The following is a 19238-nucleotide window of genomic DNA, read 5'->3' as shown; positions in this document are numbered from 1 at the left end:
CATGTCTAAGTGGTGCCTGTTGAAATAAACTTGGATTGAGTGTAGAACTTGGACTCCTCAAGATTTTTTATTTTTTTTTTTAGTTTTAATTAAATGTCACATTCAAAATAAGTGATGAGTGACCTATTTCTGATATCCTAATGGACTCAGGGCCTAGCAAGCATGTCAGCACACAGATTGCTCCATTCATCCTTTAGACAAGACACCAGTCTGCTTAGATGAAAGCAGCATTTCTACTTTTATTTACATTAATACCAAAATAGGAGAAAGATGGTCTTTATTCTTCCTACTTTATAAACACAAACATACCACATGAAATAATTTTACTTTAATAATGAAACTTTCCTTTCTTGCTCTGCAATGAAGTTTACTTAAGTTATATTTTGGGTTGCAACATATATATTCACTTCTTGAATTTATTGAATTCTATTAAATTTAAAAAAAATGGATTTTAGAAAAGGACATTCTATTAGTTTTAAAGCAAAAATATGTTCTAATCAGCATGGACTTCATTTCATAAACATCTCCTCTTTAGTGTGATACTTCACTTTAATTATTTAGAATGTCCAGGTATTCATATGTATGATATATGGGGGATTCTCAATAAATGGGTATTGAATTGATATTTGCTCAAGCTATGGTTCAATGACTGAGGACAGGTAATAATCCCACACTTTGCCTGACATCATCATCTTCTCAAACTTGTCATTTCTTGGACTTTCCTTACAGATTTTTTCACCTTCAATTTTAATTCTTTCTTTCCTTTGGTTAAACCTAGTGACCCTTTCTTTTCACTCGCATGACCTCTTTGAACATCAATTAATTCTTGATTCCTGATCATTTAGATGACATTTTCCCATGTGAGATATATGTCAAAATTGAAACATAAGTACAAATTCACACAGCAATTCCTGAATAATCAAATAGGAGTGAAATTTGTACTCAAATGTCAATATCGTTAATTAAATTTTCACAATATTTGTAGGTTATGCAAGGAAACGTATAATAAACAGAATAAAATAGATTCAAAACTAGTTATTATTGATTTGAATATTTTTAAGTTTCAAGACGATTAATAGGATAAGAGTTTGTTGTTTTCCTTTTATTGTGGTGTTAACTCATTTCAACACAAATATGTTAGTATGGATTTTCCTTCATAACACGTGCTCAATTAATAAACTATAGAAAAATAAATAAATCATAGTCTCTATTTTCTAAGAATTTGGATCCAGTGAAGAAATATATGTGTGAAGGAAAATATGTGTTAGATGCTACTGGAGACTTAGCATTAAAACTAAAACAAACACCTTTCCTTCAAACCGTTTTTACTTAAATACTACTATGTAAATTTGCATAAGAGAATGTATGCCTTTAAGATAAAATATATATAAATGTGTTTGCATATAAAAATTTACAAAATTCTTATTAGTATAATTTTGTGCAATGTGTTAAATGATCTAAAAATAGTAGTATAGGATTTTAGGTGATATAACAGTTGTATCTTTGGTTAGAAAGAAAAAAGAGTTCAAATAAATAAGGTATATAATGTGAAAGGCAAGAAATAAAGAAGTGTGGAGTATTTCCAGAATTTTTTAATAGGTTGACTATTGTGTATATTATATTTTGATTTGGTTGAAAATAAGGTCTCATAAAATCAAATCATGATTGGATTGTTAACTATTTTATGTGTCAAATGTGAAGGAGATTGGGCCTTATCTACATACAATGGATAGTATTTTGTACTAGAACTTGATAAAGGTATTAGACTGCTACACTCGAACCAGATGCTGATCACATTCTGTTGTGCATAGGTCCAAGTGGAGGAACTTGTTAAACTGCAGATTGTGATTCGGTCAGTTAGAACTGAGACTTGAGAATCTACAATAAAAAGAAGTTCCTTGTTGAGATCAATGGCAGTGGACTGGGAACCACTTTCTGAGTAGTAATCTTTAGCACCAAGAAGCTAATTAAAAATAGAGAATGCTACTTGCTACATCAGATATTGTGAATCTGAATTTCCAGAAATGGGACAAAATCAAAGAAAAATAAAAGTAGGTATAGGTACACATTACATTTAAACATATATATATATATATATATATATATATATATATATATATATAATATCAGAAAAAATAAATACAAATGACCATTCATACATGTGCACATGTGATTATACACGCAAACATATGCACACAAAAACTTCCTTAGATGTTTCTTTTAAACCCAATGCACACCATTTATTGGACCATACTAGCAATGATGGGCAATAAAACTAAGGCAGTGTAGATGAAACCAGGCATATGTCAAAAACATTTAAAAGTGGGATTTGATGGGTGTTTATATTTAAGAAAAGGGAAGGGAAGGAAATCTTGGACATTTCTCATGTTTTATGGCAAAAAAGACTTGGTAGCTAATAAAAGCATCATTTAACATAGAGAATAAATTATGAAATAAGAGAATCTACAGGTGTAGTCAAGTAGTAGAGCTCCTGACTTCTATACACAAGGAACTGGATCTAATTGCCAACATTGAAAAAAAATTAATTTTGATATTATTGCTCTAAAAATATCAATTTTTCTAAGTAGTATATTTCATGTGAGCAAATATATTTTGTGACTTCAAAATTAATAGTATTATTCCTTTTTCTCCCTCTATCTCTCTTTCTCCCTCTGTAGATAAAATATAGAAATGGACATAGGGAACATATGGCAGTTTGATTTTGAATGCATAAAATGAGTGAAATTACATTGAACACAATTATACATGAGAATCACTTAGTAAAGTGATTAAAAGCATAAACACTGGGTGCAAATATCTAATTGAAATTGGTTTTAACATGAGTTGCTGAACTGCTCATTAGCAAGTCACAACACCATCCTTTGCTCATCTTTCTCATCTTAAATTTAGAGATGACCATTAATAGGAATAATGTAAAAAGCAAATTAAGTATGATAGGTATGCTGTTTTAGAATATCTAGCACATAAAAAAATCATACATGTATTTTTCAGTAGAGGAAGTTACCTATAACTCCAGGAAAACAAAAAAAGAGCGAGCTAAAAAACACATTTACAGTTTATGTCAAAGAAGAGGTATAACCCAACACACCTATGTAGAAATAATCATGAAAGTGCAGCAAAGAATAAATGCATATGTGTCAAAGAAGGGAATGATTAAAGCACAAAGTGGACCAGGCACAGTTATGTATGCCTGTATTCCCTGCTACTCAGGAGGATCCACAAGTTGAGGCCAGGCTGCGTAACTTAGCAAGTCCCTCTACCAATCTAAAACAATCGAAAGGGCTGGGGATATAGCTTAGTGGTAGAGTACCCCTGGGTTCAGTCCTCAGTACTGCAACAAATAAAAGAAGAAAGAAGGTGATATCTCATCTTTTATTAAACCAAATAAAAATTATAGATGAAAGTTATTATCATGTTTGAAAAATTAGAAAATTAGAAGATTTTGGTTTAAGAATGCTAAGCTTATTAGTAGAATGGAGAGTACAGAATTAAAAATGCCTGGAGGCCTGGGGACATGGTTCAGTTGGCAGAGTGAGTGCCTAGAATGTACAAAGCCCTGGTTTCAATCTTCAGTACCACCAAAAAAAAAAAAAAAAAAGAAAGAAAGAAAGAACAACATCCACAAAAAAGAAAAACACAAATATGATCAATGGAATCCTACAGTTTTTGTATTTTTTTAATGAACACAGTACAAAATGCCTATTGATTTGAGAGAAAAACAAAGAAAAGGTTGTTTCTTCATATATTAATTACTTACTTAGTTTTGTTTTTTGTTATTTGCTTCTGTTTTTAGTATGTACTGCTGAGGATGAAATTCACTAAACAGTGTTTACAGCTTTACAGGAATGGTCAACAGAAACTAGCATTAAGAAGGGAAACAAATTTTGTCTTAAAATAATTCAGATTATCTAGCACCTGAGGCATTTATTTTTCTAACTTTGGATGAGCCCAAAGAAATTGGTAAATGTAAGGCATGACTTAGATGTAAGAATTAAAAATAATTTTTAAAAAATTTAGTTGTATATATACAAAATATCTTTATTTATTTTTATGTGGTGCTGAGGATCAAACCCTGTGCCTTACACATTCGAGGCAAGCACTCTACTACTGAGCTACAACTCCAGCCTGAAAATAATTTTAATAAAACATTTAAGTTGATAGTTTTCTCAAAATGTGTAATGAGTTTTTCTCTCTTAAATGTTTCAAAAGTACTGAATTTTCTTGAAAATTGGAGCACTAAAAATCCACATGGGCTGTTGTAATACATTGCCAAGAACATTTAATAATAAGAGAAGATAAATAAAAATTTTCATAATTATCAGAATAAATAAAATTTTGAAAAAATAAATGAAAGCAGAATGTATTATAATTCTTATTACACATATGCAGTACAATTTTTCATATCTCTGGTTGTATATATAGTATGTTGACAATCAATAAAAAAGATATTAACTTTGGGAAGGATGGACTGAAAGACATTATTTTAAAAATTTCCCAATTATTCTGTAAATCTAAACATTCAAAATAAATCTTCTTTTTTAATATGAAAAAAAGAACAAATACAGTTTTAAACTACGTTCTTAAAGAAAAAAGTCATTTATTTGGCATAATCAATAATCTTTGAGGATGTTGTAGATGTAAGATTGTTGAAAAATTTCTATAATTATTAAATAAACATCTTGATCTTCTAGCTTATTTGATGTAGAGGTCTAGGGAAAAAAAGGTATTTGCCTGCAAAATGTTACAAATAATTGTACCAAGATAAACTGTGCCCTAAAATTATCTCTTTGTGTCTGTTGGAATTCTAAGTGAATCCAGGTCTGTTTTATTTCAAGAAGGTAGTAGACTGATTAAAATGTCAGTTTTTTCAAATCTCTGCAGGTGAAAAATTGATCATTTTAAAATTTCACTACTAAATGTTGTATCAAATTGCACAGGGTTCTTGGTCTCCTGATGAAATTTAGAAATCCCAATGACTTAATTATGTTTTATTTCTGGAAATTAAGAAATTCTCCTTAGCTACTATTTTGTTTAAGTGCTTACTATAATTATAAATACCAAGTTATTTATTTTTTGATAATTCATTTTTATAATGCTGCCTACAGTCCATTTTGAGGAATTTTTATTTATGAAATCAATTTTAGCTTCTATTTCCCTCAAACTGATGGAATAGAATTGTCCAAGATTCTGTCTCCCATTTTTCTCTCACATATGAACACTTATACTTAATTTGTTTCTCCTTTTGGTGACCCTGGCAGAAGTAGAAGATCTTAACATCTTTAATATTTCCTCTTCATCCTTAAGCTAAGTCATCCCAAACATAACTTACTTTGAAATGTTACATTCATTCCTACTTCTCCATATTCTTTGCCACCAGGCAACTCATTTATTAATCACAACATACCCCATAGTGCTGGTTCATCCCCTTTATCAGTATTTCTACCTCTAGACCAATATTTACAAATGCCAATTTTTCTATTTTAAATCATTAGCAGACAAAAATTTAAGTCCAGAAATTTTACAATGGCTTTTGAGATCCTCCGTAATCTTTCCAAACTATTTCTCTAATGATATCTCAGTAATAGTATATATGAGATAAATCTCATTTTTATTATTATTATTATGGTCTTTGAAAATTTCTGCCTTACCTGATATGGAATATCCTCACTCTTTCTCTCCTTTATATTATAATACCTATCACATCTTCTTGATCTTTTTAAAGTTTCAATGCACTCTGCAAAAACATCTTGATCATAAATTTCATAATGACCACTATTTGTATACACCATCATATTGCTCATAATTTTGTGTAGTTTATTTTATTTTATTTTGCAAATAAACTGGAAATCCCTTGACATTGAGAATTGTCACTTAGTTTTTTTTTTTTTTTTTTTTTTTTTTTTGCAAATTGTAGCATCTAGAAGAGTGATTTTTAAGATGCATATTGTCCATAGATACTTAATCATGGTCATATGCCCAAGATTACACTTAAGATTGTTATTACATACACTTCTTTGAGAATCATTCACAGAACACAAGTAATCATGGCTTCAATTTTCAATCCTTGGGATTAAATCTCCATCTTACCTTAAATACAAATCTTCTGTGAAAATATTTACTGTAGTTTATTATTTTTCAACCCCAGCTCTGATAAAAATGACATTGATTGATTTATAATGAATGCAATCTTTTTAAAATTTTTATTTGTTCTTTTTAGATACACATGACAGTAGAGTGTATTTTGACATATTATACATTCCTGGAATGTAACTTTTCCTAATTAGGATTGCTTTCTGTGGTTGTACATGATGTGGACTTAAACTGGTCATGATTTATATATGAACATAGGAAAGTAAATATTTGTGAATCTGCTGATCATATATATTTCTTATTGAAGGATTTTATGTTTTCACCTTTTACTTTTTTGTTCCTGGTATTGAATCCACAGTATTCTACCACTAAGCTACATCCCAGGTCCTCTTTTTTTTTTTTTTTTTAATTTTGAGACAGGGTCTTACTAAGTTGTTGAGGGTCTCACTAAGTTATTGATACTGCCCTTGAACTTGCACTCATCCTGCCTCCACAATAGTGGAGATTTCAGGCAGGTAAGCACCACCACTTCTGTGCATTTTTTAACTGGGTCACAATAGCCAAACTATGGAAAAAACCTAGTTGTCTTTCAATGAATGAATGGAAAAAGACACTGTGGTAAATATAAACAATGGAATATTACTCAGCTATAAGAAGAATGAATGCAATCATTTAATGATTTATGGAAATTATATGCAGCTAATGTATTATTACATCCTTCACAATTTTCTTCAAAGGCATTGTATTTATGTCAAATACATGTAGTCAAAGGTATTATATCAGTGTCAAATACAGAGTACAATATCAAAATTAGACACTTTACCATCAGTATAACTTTTTCAAACAACTCTCCTAATAATTTGTTCTAACTTAAAAAAAAGACCACATAGCATTATCTCCTTCATTTATTCTTATCTAAATTGTAATGTTATAGATCGAGGAGACATAAAATGGATAGATGTCAAATATATCATTTCTTTCTAGCTTTCTTCAATCACATCTTTTTGACTGGGAAATGGCCTAGTTTTATTCTGACATTTGTTGTAAGCATACATAGCTCAAGACTGATCACAAGAAATTCTGGATGTTAAATCATTAGAATAATGATCAGAGAATGACCGCTCATTTTAATGCTCTAGGTTTTAACTGAGATCCACATGTTTTAATATGTCTGCAGATGCAGAGGTCAAGTAGAGCAATCTGGCCTTCAGAAAATATAGTAAACTGGATATTTTTTTCTTTATCTAATTTTATACATAACATACCAATAAAATATAACAATGTATTCAGTTATCATAATGTCTCTGAAAATATGATCTTGATTAATGGGAAAATTGATAATTTGTACTGAGTGAAAAATTATCCAAGTATTTTAGTATAAATTATCTAATTAATTTCATGCTCAATTTCATTTTATTACAATGAATGTATGTTATTTATTGCACCCATCAGCAAATCAGTATTAAAATTGTCTAGAACTTTGAGTTTTAAAGTGCTTACATCTTTCAAGTTCTATCTTTTTTTTTTATAAATCTTCCATAGACAATCAAATTTACCATAAAGGTCAGAGATAGAAATTGCTTAAGTAATAACTGGCAGATTTGATCAAATTTTCTAATAGCCTTAAATTAATTTAACGCCTTGAAGTCACTGACAATGTTGTGAACATATCACATAGTAAGCTAATAGTATGTATTTGTCCATTATTCTCTTATCTCTGTATTATATTTAGAAGAAACAAAAGTGTGATTGATGAGCCCTGGCATCTATAATTTATATTTAAATGAGGTAGAGAAGGGAATATGATTTTCAATAAGGTCTCATTTGTTTAGGAAAAATTCTTACTGATCAAAGATATTTGTTGATGTCACTGACGGGTCTGTCAGAGCTGTTTTGAAAAGTTATTGATGTTTTAGTTTTATTTTGAAGATAGGAGATAGCTAGACATGTGGACCTGTGAAAAAGGGAGACAAAGGCAAGAAAAACCATTTGAGCTAATGCAAAGTGATAGGAACCTGTGAGTCAGTGGAGAGAGGGTGAGAATCAATCCTAGTGTCTATTGCTACAGAAAAATTGGAGAGAAGTAATTGGAAATAAACTGGAAAAAGGTAAGTTTTATCAATTAAAATTTGAATAATAATTGATTCATTGAATGACATAAATCCACTTTGAATGTTTTCAGTAAGAGTATTTGTAACAAGAAATATGAGCATGTATCAGCCAGGAAACTTTTTTAAAGAGAAAGGTTATTTAGATAAAAGTCAGGAAAAATATGGTGACTGATGAAATATTTTGAATTAAAATCATTGAACATATTTCTTTAAAGGAAAGAAAAAGAAAAGTATAAAAAACAAGTGATATTTACAGAGTTCCTATCTTCAAGTGTTGGAAATTGATTCAGTGGACCAAAAAGGAAATAATGAGCAGTGGCCAAAGTTTGGATGAAGCAGAATGTGTTCAGATTGAATAGAATTAGTACACATTCAACTGAAAGCTGAGGGCTGGAGAGTGCAGCGTTAGATTTCAGTAAAAAAAAATGAATATTGAAAAATAAAAATGTTGATGGCACATTATAAAAGATGTCTATAGTAGAAAGTATAAGTAGAAAAAAATAAAAAGAGAATGAGGCACGAAATTATAATTTCCCCTTTCCTTTCAACACTGACTTCCTTTCCTTCCTTCCCTTCTATCCATTGACTTGCTCAAGTCTTCTCCAGTATATTAAATTCCTGTCAAATGCCCAGATTGTACATCCAAATAACTACCCATCTCCTCAAGACGAAGTTACTCATGAAGACATTCTCTAGTTTCTTGTGTTCTGACATTTGCTACTGTTGATGCCCATTCCACTTAATCCAACTTCATCAAAGAGAATAACTACATTTTTGAGGAAAAATATTGTTTCATGAATTTTCAGTGGAGTAGGCATTGTTAATGGCTTTATAGGCATCCTTTTTTCTTGTTTCTACTAGTTTCCTTTGTAGTCTCTCTGACATAGGCTTCTCTTGGTCTGTTTCTCTCTGAAATACTGAATTTACTTGAACACTGGTTGAGCCCCTAAGATGCACCCAGCTTTCTCTGAGCATTATGAAATTATAAATAAAAATGAACTCAAGGTTCAGAGGGGAGGAGAAAGTCAATTCACCCCAGCCTTAATTTCCTAGAAATGTTTCTAGAAAAAGGAAAAGGAATTTAACAACAAAAGTTGGTGTATATGAAGGAACATTTTACTTTATTTTAGGAAACATCTTAAAGACCTAAACAAGATACAAGTCAGGCCTTTCTTGAAAATGATTTTGTACTTTTCTTGGGTTTTCTTTAAAATTAAATCTATTTTATCTGATATGTAGAAACAAAATTTTATGTATCTGTGTTGTTCCATGTGATATTTCCATACATGTATACATGGTGTAATATTTAGATTACATTTAACTTTCCTGTCTCCTCAGTCATCATTTCTTCATTATGAAAATATTCAAAGTACTTTCTTCTAGCATTTAATATGTTTTTGATTCTGTGTTTATTTCCTTAAGCATTTTTAACATAGTATGTTAGATTTCTTGTCTAAGTTTTATATCCTTTGAAATTTTCAAGGGGTCTGTTTTATCTACTAGTTGTTTCAATGTAATCTTGCTTATAGTGCCTTCTTTGATCATTTGCATTTCATATCAGAATGTGAGTTTAGATTAAAGAAAACTTTGTCTATAAAATTATTGGGCAATCTGGGCTGATAATATTGTTTTCTTCAAATCGATTTATGTTTACGTCTGCCACTTTGCTTTGAGCTCCACAAGAGACTGCATTCTTTTTTGGCTTCTTTGGCGGGTGTTTTCTAGAGAATATGTTTATAATTAAAATCCTAAACCAGGATAGGACAGAATTGTGACTAATCTAAGAGGCGATGGCTTCTTCCTACCCAGGTCAATGGAGACAAGTCTCCTTGTCAGCTGTCTTTGTCAGCAGAGTGATTGGTTCTCTTCTCTCTGAATATTGAGTGTAGATTTTATCACAGCCCTTCATCATCTGCTTTTATGAAGTACCTCATTATACTGGACAAGCCCAGGTTCTGTATCTTTGCATTCTGTGATGAACTTAATAAGTCTTTGGTTATTGGATCTGCTAATTCCCAAATAGGATTGTACTCTAGCTTCATATTTTTCCTCCATTTATCTTCTGCACATCCATTGCATTACTAAAAGCTTATTTATTTCTGAGTAAAAGGGATGGTGGGGCTGAGTCTGGAGAGTGAACACACTTCTTCTCTGTCATATCATCAGCAATTATCATTTTGTATGAAAACAAAATTTTGATTATTGTATAAATTTCTAGAATATCCAGTTATTTTACATTTAATGTGCTGAGTATCCTCTCTGTTTTATTGCTCTTATCTCAGTTCTCATTTATCTTGTGAATACAAATGCTCATCTGTGTTTTCTTGTGCAGTGCTTCCTTTCCTGTGCATGCCTCTTCTCATGGAAATATTTTGCTAGATAATCAAAATGTAGTTAGTTTTTATATTGGTTAATATTGTAATAATAATATAGGATTTGCTCTTTCCTAAAAAGGTTTAATTATTGGGCAAAATTGTCTTTAGTTATCATGCACTCTAGTTATATATAGTTACTTTGTCAAAGACAAATAGCTTTATGGATACGAATTAGGTCCTTTATTTAACAGAATTTTGATATATTAAGTTGAATAAATACTACATTTGCTATGGTATGAAATGTGTAATAATGTAACATATAGTCTGGCATTAGATTATATTTTCCAAAATTTTCATTTCCCATTTTCTGGAAAAAAATTAAGGGAAATGATCAGTATTTTTGGACCTGAGGTTTACACATCATTTGTTAGAATTAATATTTAAAACCACTATTAATTATTACTCAAATATGTTTTTCAGCTCTTCTTCAAGTGACAATTTCACTTAGCAAAGTAGAGCTTAGTGTGGGCGAATCTAAATTCTTCACATGTACAGGTATGTATTCCTTTAAATAATTTCAGATAACATGTTTTGTGCTTTAACTATTGGCATAAATATATTTATTAGCCAAATTTAAATATGAAAACCTTAATTCTCAAAAGTGACACCTTATCACTGGGTTTATATGATTGGAAAAATAAAAATAATCACATTTTTAATATTAAAAATAATGATTTTATTTGTTATTTTCAGCTTATTAATTTTGACATTAAAACTAGATCATTTAAAAAAACTTATGAGATTAAATGTTTCCATAACTTTTCAATTTAAGTAGTATAAACAGAAATATAAGGATTAGTACAAAAATATAATTGATTAATTTTTGTAAATAAGCAATAAATAAATCAGATAAAGCATGGTGAATTATACTTTCACATTAATGAAAATTATATGATTCAGAAAAAATAACCTTTTAAAGGGTGAATATTTATTCTAATATCAAATAGTTAATTAGGAAAAGTTCTGAAAGATTTTTGTAGCTATTAAACAAATATATCATGTATTACAATGCCTATAGAAAATAATATAAGCCTCATTCAGTTTAATCATGAAGATTTCAGAATTCTTTCAAAAGATATTTAAGTACTTGAACATCAAAATCTAATTCAACATAAAATAGAACTCTCAAAAGCACACATCCTTGTCTATTTAGATTTATCATATTCATATTTATGTACACAAGCATGAAGTATTAACTATTCATGTAATGTCAAAATCTCTTATAAGACTGTTTTAGAATTGTTTCTGTTTGTGATTGTTCCAAAAGCAAGTCACAACAGGATTACAGTATGTATTCTTGATTTAAAAAGCATTGAAAAGTTAGCTTGAGAACTGTGGACATGCTTAAATTATTATTAAATTTATGAAAAGTAAAAACATAATGAAAATAGCATTCATAAAGCATATCTAAACCCGGTATGTATAAATTGCCACGACTTACTAAAACTAATAGAACCTATGTATGTTCATATATCTACATTCCAAGGTGTCTAAATTGATATGTCTATTAATACATATTTTGTTTATTGACTAATGAAAAAAATCAATGAGTAGAGCAATAATTTGTCCAGTGCAAATAGTGTCAAAAGAACTTTGACATAAGTGTACATAAGGTCCCTGTTTCTACAGCTCATTTTGTTTTGTCTACATAGCTATAAACAGATGCATGCATACTAAATTGTATGACATATTGACAGAATAATAAAATAGTTAAAAAATGATGAAAATAAAGTAAAATTTTATTATTTTATATTCTGACATCACCATGTAACACAATTGACTATGTAAAGAATAAGATAAAACATTAATTAATACTATTCAGTGGTATTGATTTTCTTATTATGAAACCAAACTAAGTGAATCTTTTTTTCTTTTACATAAAGGTATATTACCAAGAGTGGTACCATAATCATGGAAGTGGTTTTATTTAAATTAATTTTAGTAATAAAACAAGAATCTCAAAAAGTGATATGGAAAATGATGCATGCCAGAATACTTACATATTTTTTTTCTATGTAGATGCCAATAAAGTTCCAAGACACCTTAAAAAACATGAATGTTTCAAACCCAATAAAATATTTATATCTTAAATTTAACCTAGAAGGTAGACATACAGTGTGATATAAATAGAATGTGTCATGTACAGCAAATTAATAGTATCACTACATGTTCAAAACTACAAAACCATTTTGTTATATTTGTTAATAGTTTGTCTAATAGGCCATTCTTATAAATATAGAAAATTTTGGTCAAAATTAATATGTATTAGAGATTTTGTAAGAGATTTATGACTACCCTCTGAAAATCCATAATAAACTTCCCATGATAATGAGATTTTATACCATATTATTTCGAAAGAAAGTATTCAAAATATTTCTCAGCAGATCATGTTTAATGTTGAATTTACAGTATAAAAATGAAGTTGTATATTGTTTAAAATTAAAGTGCTGCTCATTTTAATTATCCTTTTTAGCTTCTTTTGGGGGGGGCAGGTACCAAGGATTGAACTCAGGGGCACTTGAACACTGAGCCCCATCCCCAGCCCTATTTTGTATTTCATTTAGAGACAGGATCTCACTGAACCTCATTTTTGCTGAGGCTGGCTTTGAACTCCTGATCCTTCTGCCTCAGCCTCCTGACCACTTGAATTACAGGCATGCACCACTGCACCTGGCTACTTTTTTAGCTTCTTTATGAAAGAAGGAATGACAAGAAATACTAACCCCTAAATTCATTATCCTATAACTATTTTGGTTTTGTATTTCCGTTCATAAAAAGTGAAGATAATAAAACTATGATCCATTTGAAATTCTACCTAAATTTTCAAATTTTTGCTAAATCCTATCTAGTTTGTAATTTTAAAAAAAGATGCTATTTTTTAAAAATCATCTTAGGGACAAAAAGAAAAGAAAAATTTTCTTGTTTGAGGAGGTCCTGAAGATATTAGTTAGCTACACTCATTTTCTCCCAATACTTTTGAGTTAATAAAGTATGTTGCTTCCCCAAATTATTTTTTATGTAATTGAGTGAAATACATCCTTTTGATGACTAAAAATGCAGGTATTTCTAGATATTAAAAAGTGGTTAGTAACCTAGATTCTGAATTGGAAAACTTAAATAAATATTTACACACTAATGATTTGGTTGTAATTGCCTAGCAGGATAAGTATCACTTCAATACATTCTAATTATCATAATTTAATAGTTAATAATTTCAGATTAAAATGATAAAACTACTCATATCAGTTGGAAAAAGATATAAGGGCTTCATTTTTAAAATGTTTATTTGCCTTATCTGTATGAGTTTAACAACTTGAGAAATTTATTCAAATTAAGAATTGTCAATGGTAAAAATTTGTTTTGTAAATTTCTTACATTTTCCTAATTTGTGCTTTATCAGGAAAAATAGTGCTATCCCCTGTCCCTAAGCAAAAAGAGTCAAGCATGTGAAGATCTTATTAGTATTCATATTTCTGATCAAACATTATCTATCACATGGAGTTTATGTCTTGATTATAAAATTTTCGTATTTAAGTGCAGTGATAATCCACAGATCATTAATGTAAAATTTCAACTCTCGTTGCTTCAATACTACATAGTAAATTTCCTACATAACTTTTAGATTTTGCTTACTGGAACAGGATTTAGTCTTTAATTTGAAGAAACAAAAACGAACATGTGTGTTAACATTTGTGTTTACTTTCAATTTTGTACAATACTCAGATTTCCAGTTTTCTATTTACATTTTTCTAAATTGTTAAAACTGATGCAGAATAGTAAATGCCACTGCCAAAACAAACATTTAAAACATATTTCCAAATGCTTCTTCTCCTTGGCTTTTTGCAGCAATTGGTGAACCTGAGAGTATAGATTGGTATAACCCTCAAGGAGAGAAGATAATTTCAACCCAGAGGGTAGTGGTACAGAAAGAAGGCGTTAGGTCAAGATTAACCATCTACAACGCTAACATAGAAGATGCAGGGATATATCGCTGTCAAGCAGCAGATGCCAAAGGACAGACACAGGAAGCTACGGTAGTTTTGGAAATTTACCGTAAGTCATATATTTGTAAGTTTCAGTTGATAGAAGACTTATAAAGAATTCAAGCAAAATAAAATGTTAGTAATACAAACTAACACTCAAGAGCAACCTATATACTGTGCAATGTTTTACAACCTATGTAGACATCAGCTTATTTGTGTTTTACTTTAGTGCATCTTAGAATTGATAATGACTTATAGGTAGTTATAAACATAAATGGAGCCAATTATCTTAGTTAAATCATATTTTAAAATGTGCTTCAACAATCTCAGTACACTAGAAAATAATTGGGTAAATAAAATACAGTGGTTAGTTGGTGTTATGAAATATATTTGTTGTACATTTTCAGTTTAAAATAAAGGTCACAATTAGAACCAAGGACATTGCAGAAAGTTATAACATTGACCATTCTAGAGTGAGAACTGGGAAGACTTAGTCAATGAACAGAAGTAGACAGAGATAGAGCTGACAACTCAACTAGAAGAAAATAATATGTTGTCAGGACTCTTGAATAATAGATGTTTTCATTAGCAGAATTTTCCGTATTTACACTTCATTTTACACTTAAGATGGATTGTGTCCTGTCCCTTTTTCTTGTATATATTTAGAAATCATTAAACTGTTAAGGTTCACTGTGAAGCCTGTTAACTCCCTAAATTTAAAACCAGCTCTATCAAGTACTTTTATGACCTTGAACAGATTGCCTAACCTCTCTGCCTTCAGTGTCCTCTACTATAAATATGTGTAAAGGACCTACATCATACACAGAGTTGTTCTGAGGACTACATTAACTGATATTGCATGAAATATTTAGAACAATTTCACCATTAATGTGTGGCAGTGAATTTCTTACAAGTGAAAACATATAAATATTTTGAGTAAAAATTCGTGTAAGCTCTCACTTCTTTATACCATCTTAAATTATTGTTATTCTAGAAATAGGAAACGTAAAAGAATATCAGATCTTTTCCATACTAAGACTTCTGGTTTGGTAACCAGGGAAATTTGTTAATACATTATTGGTTTCATTTATCCTGATTTAGCTCCCTGCCCCCCTTTTGCATTATGCATTTCCAGAAAAGTTATCTTCCTTATTTATGTGATGCACTATTGGTAACTATTTAATACACAGCAAACAATGAAATTGAATGATCATTTTACTATTTTAAATGATACACTAGAAGAACCCTAGTGTTTTATTGTGAATGTAAAAAAATTAATTGTGATGTTTAAAAAAAAACATGCATTTGTAAAAAAACAAATATTCTTCTTAATTCTTTCATTAAACATATTTATTGAAGTCTACTAAGTACTGTTCTAAGTCAATTCTATTATTTACATAATAAATCATCTAAAAATTACAGGTGGTGTATTTACCTGCTATACAATTTTATAGAAAATAAATTAGGCAGAGATGGCAAAAGTTTATGTGGGAAGGTCTATTGTTTTTACTAAAGAGTTTGGTCAGAACTCTTAATGAATTGGGGGAGGGCAAATGCCCTGTTCAAAAGCAAACCTGGAATGTTAAAGGAAGACACTGTTACTGGAGCACAATACTGGAAAGAGGAGAAATTAGGATCAGAGTTGTAGATTGGACTCCAGATCACATAGGACCTTCTATGGTACTGGGAGGACTTTGGAATTCTCAGTGAGATGGAAGGTTACTAGGAAAGGAATCTGTTAATTTGGTTTGATGTTTTAAAAGACCTAGGCTTACCTACGGATCATACAACATAACATCAATTAACATCTATTTTAGAATATTTTTTAGGATAAATAAGTGATAATTATTTTATGATCTGTGTTATTTTCTTGATTCAGAAAAACTCACTTTCAGAGAAGTGGTTTCTCCTCAAGAATTCAAACAAGGGGAAGATGCAGAGGTCATTTGCCGTGTTAGCAGTTCACCTGCACCTGCCGTCACCTGGTTGTATCATAATGAGGAAGTCACCGCAATTTCCGACAGTTAGTATTTTGGTAACTCCCTAAGTTATATGTTCTAAAACCATTGCAAGTTTTTAAAATTACTGAATATATGTGGCTGATTAAAAAATGTATTTTTTGACCCCAAATGTCAAACAACTCCTTTTTGAACCTTAAAATTATACACTGTAATTTGGGGCACTATGAACTTTAGGTCAAATTTAACACTTCTTTTGTTTCTATAACATGTTATAAAACATGATCATGATCAACAATTACATATTGCTATGGATGCTTTGATCCCAGAGTTGAATATGTCTGGCAACTGATTTATCTTAGGAAGCTTTCTGCAGTTACTATATGAAACAAAAAGTTTGTTTACACTTTTTCTACTTTCAGAGAAAATTTAATGTATTTTTAAGAAATTAATGAAGAACAGATACAGATTCATAAATTCAACTTTTTATAATTCAAAATAAATTAAAATAATTTATATATGGAGGCTGAGACAAAGCCAACTTCAGCAGTGAGACCCTAAGCAGCCCATTGAGACTTTGTCTAAATAAAGGATAAAAAGAGCTCAGGATGTGGTTTGGTTGATAAGCACCCTTGAATTCAATCCCTGGTAACAAAGAAAGAAAACTGATAATAATTTATATGTGAATTCTGTTTATTATTCTGGAGCTGTTCTTTAAAGGACACATAAAAGTTCTAAATACTATGATAAGACATATATGAATAATAGAAAGAAGTGTAAATTCACTCAAATTGTCTTCATGATTTTGATTCATATTGAGCTGAAATTCCAGAATGATGTGACATCTGTAATTGAAAGCATAATTTGCTTACATTATGCTCCTTTATCATTGTGCATAGGGAGCATTTTCAATTTAGAATATTTTTCAATGCACCTGCATTGCAGAGAGGAACAAAATAGTTGAATCTTTTTAAGTATTTTTCATCTTGCATGATTCTTTTTTGTATTTCTAAGAGATGAAATTTCTATAGCATAAAAGACAGAAGGTAGACAATTTATATTTTTGAATATGTAAATAGAACATATCATAATCATATACAATAGTCATTTTTTTAAAATTTAATTTTCCAGACCTTGATATGATCAATACTAGTCAGTTATTAATGAAAACTCTTTGTTTCTAATACAATAAGCTAATGAGGAATACTACTTAATTATCTCATATTTTATTTGAGTAACTGCTTTAGATTTTATTAACAAATTATATGAGTACTTGTGTGTGATATATTTTTGGTTTTTTTCTGCCTCTCAATCATACAGAAAAGGAAGTGATTTTATTACAGCTAAATGATAATATATAAATATTTTTACATTATCTAATATTGTCTCACATATACATCTGTTTTATTATACATTTTAATTACAAGAAGGTTTTTTAAAAAATTATATTTTTAAAGAAGACACTTGAAACAAAACATCAAAACAAAGATTAATAACAAAGTGTAGTGGTGATGGAGGAGTAATATTTCTATGATTTAACAGATAATTTTTCCCCAGTAATCCAAAATTGAATGATGTAAACTTGAAAGTTCATTTTGGGTTCTACTCCTTCTCTTGACCCTGAAATAATGAAAAAATTTTCTAGCTGTTGTGCTCTGAAGTCACATTCTTCATCTTTCAAAAATGAAGTATTATATCTGTTTCAAACAATGGTTGTAATTTATAAATAACATATTAGTCATATTGAAATGAATAAACTATTGAGGTAGATGTCAGTCTCTCAATAGATGAAATTTATCTATTTATCTTTCTTATTCCTTCTTAATGAGTTTTTAAATTTTTAGAATCAATTTTACCCAAATTATATGCCATTAGACTATAACTTGAAATAGAAAGTTTTATTTAGGAAAGTGACTAAAGTTAAATATGAATGAGCTAAGGTGCATAGCAGGCAACTAAAGAAAGTAAACATATGAGGAAGGCCAAACTTTTCTAACCTTGTTACAATGAAAGGTCTTGACATATACTTCATTGTTGAACAATTTTTACATTTATCATGGTTTCACAAGAGGTATCTGTTATGGTTTACCTATGAGGTATCCCCCAGAAGTTCATGTGTGACACAATTCAAGAAGATTTAGAAGTGGAATGATTGAGTTATGAGAGTCTGTGATGGTTTGGAAGTAAGGTGTCCCCCAAAAGATCACGGGTGAGAATATTCAAGAAGGTTCAGAGGAGAAATGATTGGGTTAGAAGAGCCTTAACCAATCCACTGTTAGGGATTAACTAATTGGTAACTGTAGGCAGGTGGGGTGTGTTCTTTGGGTTCTGTATTTTGTCCATGGTGAGGGGAATCTCTCTTTGCTTCCTGGTGCCATTTCCTGAGCATCCTTCCCCCTCTACTGTCTTCTACCATGGTGCTCTGTCATACTTTGGACCCAAGGCAATGGAGCTGGACCTCTGTGGACTAAGACCTCTGAAAACATGAGCCCCCAAATAAATGTTTCCTCCACTAAAATTGTTCTTGTCAAATCATTGGTCACAGTAACAAAAAAGTGACTAAAATTACCTTATTTAGTCCCTTTCATTTTATAGCTACTGGGATATGATTAGGTTTATAACACTGAACATAATTTATCTAGATTTAAAAAAATATTGAGTATTTTTTAAATACTTTCCTTTCCATATCTTTAATGTGAT

At 30.0% G+C, this 19238-nt stretch overlaps 1 protein-coding gene across 1 annotated transcript in view; it reads left to right on the top strand.

Moving 5' to 3' along the window:
* The first annotated feature begins 10924 nt into the window (after positions 1-10924).
* Ncam2 (neural cell adhesion molecule 2) overlaps positions 10925-19238 on the top strand; it is a 233167-nt gene continuing 224853 nt past the window's right edge. The window contains exons 1-4 of the mRNA XM_076866974.2: positions 10925-10931; positions 11018-11092; positions 14444-14650; positions 16460-16603. Coding sequence (XP_076723089.1) covers positions 10925-10931; positions 11018-11092; positions 14444-14650; positions 16460-16603 — 433 coding nt within the window. The remainder of the gene's footprint in view (positions 10932-11017; positions 11093-14443; positions 14651-16459; positions 16604-19238) is intronic.

Source organism: Callospermophilus lateralis, chromosome 10 (genome assembly GCF_048772815.1).
Source record: "Callospermophilus lateralis isolate mCalLat2 chromosome 10, mCalLat2.hap1, whole genome shotgun sequence".
Taxonomy (NCBI): Eukaryota; Metazoa; Chordata; class Mammalia; order Rodentia; family Sciuridae; genus Callospermophilus; species Callospermophilus lateralis.
The sequence above is the reverse complement of the archived record's forward strand: the minus strand, read 5'-3'. Positions and strand labels throughout refer to the sequence as shown.